Consider the following 12,708-nt stretch of genomic DNA (forward strand, 5'->3'; position numbering starts at 1 on the left):
CAAAAGCATCATATTTTCTTTTTTGGTCAAAATCAAATGAAGATGGGGTGGGAAATTAAAAGCCTGGTTCTGTCAAAATGTCCCTAATTTCCTTATTCTTTTTAAGAGAGAGAAAGACGTGCGCACGCGTGCAGCAGGGGCAGAGAGGGAGAGAGAATCCCAAGCAGGCCCCCGCACTGTCAGCGCAGAGCCCGGTGCTGGTCTTGAACCCACGAACTTCAAGATCATGACCTGAGCTGAAACCAAGAGTCGGATGCTTAACTGACTGAGCCACCCAGGTGCCCCTAATTCCCGTATTTTTCAAACACAGGCAATGAGTATGAATGATGGGTCCCAAATGAACAAGCCAGTTGTGGCTGAGTTGGGACCAGAGACCAGTCTTCCATTCCTATGTTCTTCCTTCTATGCTTGTATATCATCATCCTCTTTCAAAGACTAAAGGATACAATGGATAGTTTCTAACAAGAAGAGGAATTTGCATCTGGATACTTTGAGTCTTCTAAATATTACTGTTATCACAGTGGTAGTTCTGTCAGGTCTTTTTCCATGAACTCAATGGACCAATTTCCTAAACTATGCTGAGAACTCAAAATCAAATCTCATGCAGTACCTGTTATATTTGGTTGTAATATTTTGATGACATTACTGACCCCAGCTGAGAGAGAATTTGAGTAAAAATTCCTAAGTGATGCAGCACTGGCTTCCAAATGAATCTGTATTGATTCTGTGGAGGAAGGAGAAGCAAATGTTAGTATCTAAAGTAGGGCTGTCCAGGTAAACTTTTTGTGATGATGGAAAGAAACATCCTATAGTTGCACTGTCAGAGTAGCCACTAGTCACATGTTAGTAAGCACTTGAAATGTGGCCAGTACAACTAAGGACTGGATTAAAAAAAATTTTTTTTTAATGTTTATTTATTTTTGAGAAAGAAAGAGCATGAGCAGGGGAGGGGCAGAGAGAGGGAGACATAGAATCTGAAGCAGGCTCCAGGCTCTGAGCTGTCAATATAGAGCCTGACATGGGGCTCAAACCCATGAACAGAGATCATGACCTGAGCTGAAGTCAGATGCTTAACCGAATGTGCCACCCAGGCACCCCAAAGGACCGGATTTTAGATTTTATTCCATTTTAGTTAACTTATATTTACATTTTAGTAGCCATCTGTGGCTAGTAGCTCTCATATAGGACAATGCAGATAAGAATTTATAAATTCTCTATACATTTGTAGACAGATCACATATACCATACAATATACACATCTTCTGGCTAATTTCTCATGGATAGAAAGGTTCATATAAACTCAGTTACTTTAGGCAACAAGGTGTACCAACAAATTCCATGCTCTGTACTTTGCAACCCATGCAATGTTGTTACTGTTGGATTTTTCCTCTTAAAATGAAAGAAGTACAAAGAAATTAAGCATGAAAAATTAGAGCACTGGAATGAAAATAAAAGTCTCTTATGCACTTTTAGGGGAAATGAATTTACGAAAAGCAACCTTTCCCAGACAGTAATGTTGTGCAGCAATAGTACAGAAGCTGTTCAAAAAATAAATAGTAACATAATATAGTACATTTTCTTTTTGGATTTGATAGGTGGAAAGATACTGAAATGAATTACATGGGAGCAAAGTTTCTCTTAGGACACATCTAAGAGCAGATATGTTCCTTAATTTTTTAACAGTTATACAAACAGTAATGCCAGGTCACAAATTTCTTGCTAGGAGATCTTCCAGATATAATTTTAACAGTGTCCTCACAGAATAACACAGCTGCTAAGGCACAAAAATAGGGTACGGGTAAATATATTCACTTATTACATATACAAAGTAAGCTTTTTGACTCACCAAGCCCCTGTGGTATATTCTTGGCTAAATGATAAAGCCATTTAACTCTGAGCACCCAATCTTGATTGGTTGCTCTTTCTATAAGCAATTTAACAGCCATGGCCAGAACATCTGGTTCATCAATCCAGTAAGTAGCCACTTCGATTGAACTGAATTTCAAGCTCTCAGGGTTAGAGGACTGCATAATTTTCTCCAAGTCTGGTAAGGTAAGAGGCTGAATCCTGAAATTAATTAGAACAGCAAGGCAAAGTCAGTACTAGAATGAACTTACATCTTATATTTCAAAGAACTAGGTAAATAACTTTGCAAACAATGGATCAAAGAGGTAATGGGGAAAAGATTAGTCCCCTTCAAAGGAGGACAAGTAAAACATTATGAAGTGAATAATAAATAGGGAGGAATATTGCAATGAACAAGGAAACTATGACAGCTGGGTGATAAATGACCACACAACATTCTGGTCAGACATGTTGTGTCATGACCATTATCATTAAAAAAAAAAAAGCCAAGATGCCAAAGAGATACAACCTCAAGGCTCCACTAACCTGGCCCAGCTGCTGGTTTTCATGCTCATCCTGTTAAGGCAATATACTAAGACTTGTCCATCACTTCGGACTCTAGAGAGGTGAGAATCTTCTGTAGCAAAGATTGCTGAGGGCAGAGAATCTGGCCACAGGCCCATGGCAAGGATGGAGTTACCCCAGGTTTCATGGGCTCGTAGAGAAAAAACATGTTTCTCCAGTAAAGCCTGCACAAGCTGGTAGGAGATAAAAACACGTGGTATACAAGCAACAACATATAAGTGCTAATACCAAAAACTAGCAGAGTAATAATAGTTTTCCAGGCCCCGACAGTTGTTGTCATATTGTAACATACACATCCTTCAATTTTCAACATTACAGGGTAAATTCCACTTTTTCTAATGATAGCTAAGTTTCCAAGAAGTAAATATTGTATTTAACCTATTTACCAGAAAATTACTTGGGATACCAGATCTCTACTAGAAAGTAACTAAAGCAGTCCACTCTCAGTTCATTAAAGTTATCATCAATAGAATTTCCTCCACCTAAATAACGTAGAGTGTTATAACTGAGAAAGCTATTTGCAACATTTCACAGTACCTTTTGGTTTGCTGGTGAATGCTGGGAGCGGACATATGCTTCCCAGCATACTTCAGAAAAGGCTGTGTCTAAACTCAGCCCTCGCTGTAGGCACTGCACAATGAGTAAGGCTGTCTGAATTAAAGTTGAAATAGATGATGTTGGAGAACCTATAAAGGAAAACATATTGCCATCTATGAGCAACAGATTCTGCAAAATCTCCAATGAAAACAAATAAATTCAACTTCACATCAAGCTTCATTCTACTCAAATTCACCCAGACACTTATTTTAGAAAGGCATCTAAGTGGATATTAGGGTCTCACTAGCACACAATGGACTTGTAGGAACATTTATATTCCTTCCCTAACCTGCGTCCCTCCCTCTCTTTCTGTCAGAAGCACAGTGCAGGAAAGCAACAATTACAAGTATGACAAAGCCTGATCACACATATCCTTAAACCTAAAGTTGACACACAATGAAGGTAGCAGAAAGAGCATGGTCTCATGAAGGACCAAGCACTTTAAAATCCAACAGAACTACTTTCAATTCTCACCTATCATTATTAACTGTTATGCTCTGATGAGTTATTCAACCTCTCTGAGCCCTATCTATAAAATGAAAACATGCCCTGAAGAACTAATGTGAAGAAGACTAAAAAAGCAACTGACATTGTACCTAACACATAATGGTTACTCAATAAGGAGTATCATCATTTTTCAGCATTATCCTTGTTATTATTCTTGCCTACTCCTGTGTATTTAGACATTTAAAAGAAGTAACACCTGGCTGTTTTGAACAAGTCAAAGTTCCCTCTTTATTCTACCTTCAAAAGATTCAATGACCATCCTGAAGATAAGGACAAACTTTACATTAATGTCTAAAGCAGTATTCCTCAAAGAATGGGTCTCTGAATGAATCCATCAGAATTACCTGGGAAACTTCTTTAAAATACTAATTTCTGTGCTTCACTCAGACTTGCTGAACCCACTCCTTTAGGGGGAAGTAGGATACCACAATATCTACATTTTTACAGACTTTTCAGGTAATTTCTATTTGTATGTGCACTAGATTTAAAAACCTCTAGACTAGGGGAGCCTGTGTGGCTCAGTCACTTGAGCGTCCAACTTTGGCTCACGGTTCATGAATTTGAGTGCCCCCCCACCTCGGTCCCCCCATAGGGCTCACTGCTGTCAGTGCAGAGCCCACTTCAGATCTTCTGCTCCTCTCTCTCTACCCCTCCCGCATTCATGCTTTCTCTCTCAAAAATAAACATTAAAAAAAAAAAACCAAAAAACCTAGACTAGCAATTAAATGGAATAACACATGAATCTTTTTTTAATTGTTTTTTTTTTAAATGTTTATTGATTTTTGAGAGAGACAGAGCAAGAGCAGGGGAGGGGCAGAGAGAGGGAGACACAGAATCCAAAGCAGGCTCCAGGCTCTCAGCTGTCAGCATAGAACCTCATGCGAGGCTTGAACTCATGAGCCATGAGATCATGGCCTGAGCCAAAGTCAGATGCCTAATTCACTGAGCCACCCAGGCACCCCAACACATGAATTTCTTTCTTTTCTTTTCTTTTCTTTTTTCTTTTCTTTCTTTCTTTCTTTTCTTTTCTTTTCTTTTCTTTTCTTTTCTTTTCTTTTCTTTTCTTTCAATTTACATTCAAGTTAGTTATCATATAGTGCAACAATGATTTCAAGAGCAGATTCCTTAATGCCCCTTACCCATTTAGCCCATCCTCCCTCCCACAACCCCTCCAGTAACCATCTGTTTGTTCTCCATATTTAAGAATCTCTTATGTTTTGTCCCCCTCCCTGTTTTTATATTATTTTTGCTTCCCTTCCCTTATGTTCATCTGTTTTGTCTCTTAAAGTCCTCATACGAGTGAAGTCATATGATATTTGTCTTTCTCTGACAGACTAATTTCGCTTAGTATAATACCCTCTAGTTCCATCCACGTTGTTGCAAATGGCAAGATTCCATTCATTTTGATTGCCGAGTAATAGTCCGTTGTATGTATGTGTGTGTGTGTGTGTGTGTGTGTGTGTGTGTGTGTGTGTGTATACACACACACACACCACATCTTCTTTATCCATTCATCCATCAATGAACATTTGGGCTCTTTGCATACTTTGGTTATTGTTGATAATGCTGCTATAAACATTGGGGTGCATGTGCCCCTTCGAAACAGCATATCTGTATCCCTTGGATAAATACCTGGTAGTGCAACTGCTGGGTCATAGGGTAGTTCTATTTTTAATTTTTGAGGAACCTCCATACTGTTTTCCAGAGTGACTGCACCAATTTGCATTCCCACCAGCAGTGCAAAAGAGATCCTCTTTCTCTGCATCCTCGCCAACATCTGTTGTTGCCTGAGTTGTTAAATGTTGGCCATTCTAACAGGTGTGTGGTGGTATCTCATAGTGGTTTTGATTTGTATCTCCTTGATGATGAGTGATGTTGAGCATCTTTTCATGAGTCTGTTAGCCATCTGGATGTCTTCTTTGGAAAAGTGTCTATTCATGTCTTTTGCCCATTTCTTCACTGGATTATTTGTTTTTTGGGTATTGAGTTTGATAAGTTCTTTATAGATTTTGGATACTAACCTCTTATCTGATATGTTGTTTGCAAATATCTTCTTCTATTCCCAGTTGCCTTTGAGTTTTGCTGATTGTTTCCTTCACTGTGCAGAAGCTTTTTATTTTGATGAGTTCATTTTGACAGTTCATTTCTGCTTTTGTTTCCCTTGCCTCCAGAGATGTGTTGAGTAAGAAGTTGCTGCGGCCAAGGTCAAAGGTTTTTGCCTGCTTTCTCCTGGAGGATTTTGATGGCCTCCTGTCTTACATTGAGGTCTTTCATCCATTTTGAGTTTATTTTTGTGTGTGGTCTAAGAAAGTGGTCCAGGTTCATTTTTCTGCATGTTGCCGTCCAGTTTTCCCAGCACTACTTGCTGAAGAGACTCTCTTTATTCCATTGGATATTCTTTCCTGCTTTGTCAAAGATTAGATGGCCATGCATTTGAGGGTCCATTTCTGGGTTTTCTATTCTGATCCACTGATCTGAGTGTCTGTTTTTGTGCCAGAACCATACTGTCTTGATGATTACAGCTTTGTAATACAGCTTGAAGTCCACATATGAATTTCTACAAGAAGAAAACTCCACAGAGGCTAGAAGTCAAGCACCTTACCTACAACAGTACTCTGGATCTCCATGTGTAGAGCCAAGAGGGTGTCACACACACTGTCCCCCACCAACCCAAGGCTGTGCAGGAGAACTTTCAGATCCAGGTTATCTGGGATGTTCCCATCCCCTTCTCCTGAAATGTAGATTTCAAGTCCACGATTCCTCATCGCTCGGGATATTTCTCCATGAACAGGATCCATCGAGAGAAAAAGTCTGGTAATATAGTAATCCAAAGGAAAAAAAATTAAAATCCCAGTTGCAACCAATGATGAGGCTGCTCAACAACAAGTGGTGAAGGCAGACCCTATATGGCTCCTCTTCAGGGAGCTTATCAAGAAGATCTCACTAACTCAAAGTCTGCTACTTTCATCTGTCTTCTATCTTGTAGTGCCAAAATGCATGAATACAGCAAAATCAGTGTCTCTAAACCTATTCACCTTAGAAACTAGTGTTTATCCAGTGCACCTTTAATGCTATCTGAGAACGTTAAAATTCTTACTTTCAGATATTTCCCAAATCAAATAGTGCTAATTCATCATTCTAACTCACCTACAGAGATCAAAAAAGGGAGCAGTGTGCTCTTCTGAAACAATTATCTTCATATATTCAACATCTCTGCCTAGCTATCTAACATCTCCAAAACTAAACAGTGGATTCCCTGTTGACCTTCCCTACATCAAACAAGCTCCAGGGCACCTGGGTGGTTCAGTCAGTTGAGTATCTGACATCAGCTCAGGTCATGATCTCATGGTTAAAGGGTTTGAGCCCCGTGTCAGGCTCTGTGCTGACAGCTCAGAGCCTGGAGCCTGCTTTGGATTCTATGTGTCTCTCTCTGTTCCTTCCCCACTCACAGTCTCTCTCTCCCTCTCTCTCTCTCAAAAATAAACAAACATAAAAACAAAACATAACAACAACAAAACCCTGCTCCTTTGCCAGTCTTCCCTTTCTCAGTAAATGGCTCGCATATTTATCCAATTACTCAGGCCAAAAATTTAGGTAAAATCTTTGTTTCCTCTTTCTCAACCCACATGTCTGATCAGCAAATCCCAACTCATGTTACCCCAGTCTAAGCTATAGTATCTCTTGCTTGAACTATTGTAAAAGGCTTAAGACCATTCCCCCTGCTTCTACCCTTTACCACCAATCCACTACAAAAACCTCAACTATTTTTTTATTTTTTTTTAAATTAAGCTTTGTGCCCAATGTGGGGGTTGAACTCACGACCCCCTGAACCAACTGAGCCATCCAAGTGCCCCCTCTTGTTTACTGAGAGTCTGGCAAATAGCAGAGCCTCCATAAATATTTAACTGAATCAATAAATGAGTGAACATATTTATGACTGAATGTATGAATATAATATGTAACAACGTCCTACTGAATGTCCACCTCCACTATTGAGGTGGTCAGATTCTTTTTAAAGTGTAATTTTTTTTTTTAATGTTTCTTTATTTTTGAGACAGAGAGAGACAGAGCACGATGGGGGAGGGTCAGAGAGAGAGAGGGAGACACAGAATCTGAAACAGGCTCCAGGCTCTGAGCCGTCAGCGCAGAGCCCGACGCGGGGCTCGAACTCACGGACCGTGAGATCGTGACCTGAGCCGAAGTCGGACGCTTAACCGACCGAGCCACCCAGGCGCCCCGAGGTGGTCAGATTCTTAATCAGAAACTTAAGAGGCACAAATACCTGAAATTGGGATTTGGTGTTATGGTGGGAGTGGATCCATCTATCATTCCTCTTTCACTAATAGTGAGAACACCTCCAGGTTCCAGCAAAGCATTCAAACGATCCAGCACTGATGGGCTGCATAGAGAGACGTCAAATTAAATGGTGGCAGACTGACATCTGCACGCATTCTACTTTCCTTACACAGGCTTCCCACTGATCCTGACCCATGTCCTCCTTCGGCATGGATCACTCCCCCACATAGAATTGTGCTCTCTCTCTCCCCATCTGCTCCCCTTTTCACTCCCCAAGGCACATTGCTCAGAGATTCATACACAGAAAATACCCAAAATACTGTTAAATAAATAAACAAAATTAAGGGAAATGGTTCCATGATGTTTAACTCTTTTCTCTTTCCCCTTCCATCTTCCCCACTTCCCAACATTATCAAATCAATTTAAAGGCAACTGGGTTTCAATTCAAAACATTCTGAAAAATGCTTCAGGTAGAGAAACCATCAGCCAACCTGGAGTGGCTTCTATTTTGCTGTGTACTTCGGTAGTTTTATGACGCCGTTTTCGTTATTTTAGAATCAAAGCAATACACTGATACACATTTTCTAATGTCTGCCTTGTAAAAGATCCTCCATTTCAAAAACCTGTACTCAAGAATGACCCTAACAAAAGGAGTTTTGATGTTAAATAAAAAGGTCTACCTCAAAAACTGGAAAAGTAAACAAATTTTGTTAGCCTTCAGTTCACCCCAAAACAGTCATACAGAGCTAAAATCTTGCAGCTAATGACCAACTACCTTTGTTCACCACAGGGATAAGACTACAGAAGATGACTGAGGATACATTTGAGGTTAAGAAAACAACAGGTTCAAAACCCAGAGCTTCCAACTGGGTTTCTACTTTGATAAGCATATCCCAAATTTCAATCTGGTGTTTAAGCAGAATGTCCTTACTTGCAGAAGTTAACATTGTCCATCAAAAGCCAATCTCCAGACTTCAGAGCCCGAACCAACATGCTGTCAACCCATTCAAATGTGCCATGGCTGTGACCACTGGTGGATTGCAGAAGCTTCGCCCCAAAATTTCGGAATTCTTCCACAAGTTTGGCAAACTCTGAAATGTCACAGCCATAGCACTTAATGTCAAAGGAAGGCAATAAAAAGACAACAAAAGAAAAATGAACGAAACCCCCTAAGAGTTTATTAAAATAAAATAGGAAACTTCTGGTCCAAGTTTTTGAAGTTTCATAATAGAGTATATATAAGAAGAGGGTTTTTTTTGTTTTCTTTTTTTAATTTGTTTAAACAAAACAGGTACGAAATTTAGGTCTGGTGGCAGAAAATACTTTTTAATGACTAGGTAGAGGTAACTCAAGGGTGACAGAGACGCAAATAATCTTTGTCATACTTTCTCACATGGCACAAGGAGAATAATGACTCCCATCTATTACTGCATTTTTACCAAATGAAAGGGCATTAAGTTGGCACAATGAAATCAAAGTCGTGAAGTCAAAGGTTTCTTTTATAATGACCATATCACATGATTATAGTTACAACTGGTATTTACTTTCCTAGTGCTTTTTTTTTTTTTTTTAATGTTTATTTTTGAGAGAGAGACAAAGCATGAGTGGAGGAGGGACAGGGTGCAAGGGAGACACAGAATCCGAAGCAGACTCCAGGTGCTGAGCTGTCAGCACAGAGCCTGACTCGTGAAATGCAGGATCATGACCTGGGCCAAAGTTGGATGCTTAACTGACTGAGCCACCCAGGCATCCATTGCGTAGTACTTTATTTCCCTGGAAACTGCCTTATGACCCTTGTTCATATCACAAAGTATTATGTACTGGACTCCTGCTTCTAGCCATGAGGAAATAATAAGGTTTAGACTTCAGCTCCACTGTTAACAATTTAAAAACTACACAAGATACACAAACAACTGCTTTCAGACACTGGAGAACAGACAGCAGAGCTCTGTGATACCTGGGGAAAGAAAGCCCTAAAATTGCTCTTGATTTCCACCTGGAAGGAATTTCTGGATTGCAAAGCAAGGAGAGGGAACTCCAATGTACCACAGAGGTCTCACTGATTTGAGGACAGACTGAAACTCAGGGAGGCCAAGCCAATCCAACTACGCTGAAGGGCAGAGTACTCAATATGAAGGAGCTATTCAAAGAGCTCCAGAAATTTAGATAAGGGCCTCTGGAATCTTTGGCTAAATAAAAAAATCTGCATGTGCTTATAAATGGTGAAGCTCCACAAGGATGAGAACACTCGCAAGGAAAACCTGGGGAGCTATGAGTGAACGATTCCCAGAGCTCACCCAAGACTGAGTATTACTCCAGTTCCCACCAGCAAAACTAAGGAGACCCCAGTGAATATACCAGCAATTCAGCAGAGATGCCGTGCAAGCTACACCTCAATAGGGAGGCTAATCTAGCCCTACAGTAAAGGTTACTCTGGAATGACCTTAAAAAGCTTGAAAAGATCAAAATGACCTTTCAAGAGAGCAATGTAGGAAGATCCTGAACTCACCTCCTTCCATGGACACACTGAATTGATAGCTATCTACGGAACAATTTCCTCCAAAAGAACCCTAAAGTCTGGCTGAGTTATGACTACACACCAGACAAATGGAAAAAAAAACCCAAAAAACAAAAAACAAAACACTGAAGCAGGAAAGAGTGGCTAGGAAATAATCTCGCCATAAACACTACCCCCACAGCATAGTGACCCACAACTGGAAAGGACCTGAAAACCTGCAGCTTCCCCTTATGGAGCAAAAGGTTTGAATCCTACATCAAGAATCTCAACTTCTAAAACATGTACCTAAAAGGCAAGCCCTCAAAAACATCTATCTTCTAAAAGCAACAGAGTTTGGGGCACCTAGGTGGCTCAGTCAGTTAAGCGTCCAACTCCTGATTTCGGCTCAGGTTATGATCTTGTGGTTTGTGAGTTCAGTCTGTAAGTTCAAGCCCCGTCCTGGGCTCTGCGCTGACAGTGCAGACCCAACTCCCTCTCTCAAAATAAATAAACTTTAAAAAGAACACATTTCCCTAAAAATACAACGTAATACAATAAAAATAAAAACAAAAATAAAAATAAATAAAAATAAAAAGCAGCAGAGCTTGCATGCCAAGACTGTGATCCCAGAAAGGGCTCACATACTCAGACTCATCCCAGGGCCCAGCTCAGAGGAGAAGTCAATCCCACCCAGGCTTCACCTGCCTCTATTAAAGAAACAAACTCCTCACGGCTATGCACTGACACTACAGAGCCAGAGCCTGCTTGGGATTCTCTCTTTGTCTCTCTGCCCTTCCTCTCTATTTCTCTCTGAAAATGGAAGGAAGGAAGGAAGGAAGGAAGGAAGGAAGGAAGGAAGGAAGGAAGGAAGGAAGGAAGGAAGGAAGGAAGGAAGGAAGGAAAGAAGGAAGGGAGGGAGGAAGGAAGGACGGACGGACCTGAGGGGCAGGCATCTAATATAACACATCATCCTAGAGCCTGCTGGGCGCCATCTTTGTCCCCTTCCTTTGTAGTGCTCCAGAGCACCAGCACCTCCCAGAGCTTTTTACACAAGTCTGGAGCCCTAATTTTTACAGCTACTACCCAGGGGACACCTCTTGATCCTCTGGCTCTGGAGGCCAGGAGAGCTTGAGTTCCTAATCCCATGGGACTGGATTCAGTGTCACCCAAAAGGAGACAGAATTGATAAATTCTACCAAACATTCCAAAGGAATAAGTATTAATCCTTCAATCCTTTTCAAACTCTTCAAAAAAAAAAAAAAAAAAAAGAGGGAACTTGCCCAATCTCCTTTTATAAACTCAGCATTACCCTGATACCAAAACCAGACAAGGATGCCACAAGAAAAGAAAATTACAGAGGCACCTGGATGGCTCAGTTGAGTGTCCGACTTTGGCTTGGGTCATGATCGCGCCCCACATCAGGCTCTGTGCTGACAGCTCAGAGCCTGGAGCCTGCTTCTGTTTCTGTGTCTCCCTCTCTCTCTGTCCCTCCCCCGCTCACGCTCTCTCAAAAATGAGTAAACATTAAAAAAATTTAAAAAGAAAAGAAAATTACAGGCTAATATCACTGATAAACACAGATCCAAAAATTCTCAACACAATAACCAGCAAGCTGAATTCAACAATACTGTGAAAGGAGCATATACCACGATCAACTGGGATTTATTCCAGGGATGAAAGAATGGTTTGAGATCTGTAAATCAATGTGATGTAACACATTAGCAAAATGAAAGATAAAAATCATATGATCATTTCAATAGAAGAGAAACCACTTGACAAAATTCAACATCCATTCATGATAAACTCTTAAAAGTGAGTATAGAGAGAAATGCTTCAACTTAATAAAAGCTCTATAAGATAAGCTCAGAGATACCATCATACTTAATAATGAAAAGCTGAAAGCTTTTCCTCTGAGATCAGGAACAAGAAAAGAATGCCCACTCACGCCACATTGTTCAACAGAATATTGGAAGTCCAGGCAGGGCAATTCGGTGAGAAAAGTAAGAGGCATCCAAATTGAAAAGGAAAAAGGAAAATTGTGCACATTACATAATACTATATACAGAAAACTCTAGGACACCACAAAAAAAAAACCCTGAAAATAAACAAATTCAGTAAAGTTGCAGGACACAAAATCAATACATACATAAAAATTCATTGTGGTTCCATACACTAATAATGAACTATCAGAAAGTGAAATTGAAACAATCACATTTACAATTGCATCAGAAACAAAAACAAAACAACCTAGGAATAAATTTAAACACGGCGGTGAAAGACATGTATGTTGAAAATGGTAAGGCATTAATGAAAGAAACTGATGAAGACATAAATGAATGGAAAGATATCCCATGCTCCTGGACTGGACACATGTTATTAAA

General features: G+C 40.2%; 1 protein-coding gene across 1 annotated transcript in view; it reads right to left on the minus strand.

Annotated features, from left to right (window-relative positions):
• MDN1 (midasin AAA ATPase 1) overlaps positions 1-12,708 on the minus strand; it is a 175,975-nt gene that overhangs the window by 63,014 nt on the left and 100,253 nt on the right. Inside the window, 7 exon segments of the mRNA XM_030315968.1 lie at positions 611-724; positions 1,847-2,067; positions 2,392-2,603; positions 2,968-3,116; positions 6,137-6,345; positions 7,817-7,933; positions 8,762-8,921. Of these exon segments, the coding sequence (XP_030171828.1) occupies positions 611-724; positions 1,847-2,067; positions 2,392-2,603; positions 2,968-3,116; positions 6,137-6,345; positions 7,817-7,933; positions 8,762-8,921 (1,182 nt within the window).

The sequence above is a fragment of the Lynx canadensis genome, chromosome B2, assembly GCF_007474595.2.
Source record: "Lynx canadensis isolate LIC74 chromosome B2, mLynCan4.pri.v2, whole genome shotgun sequence".
Lineage (NCBI taxonomy): Eukaryota > Metazoa > Chordata > Mammalia > Carnivora > Felidae > Lynx > Lynx canadensis.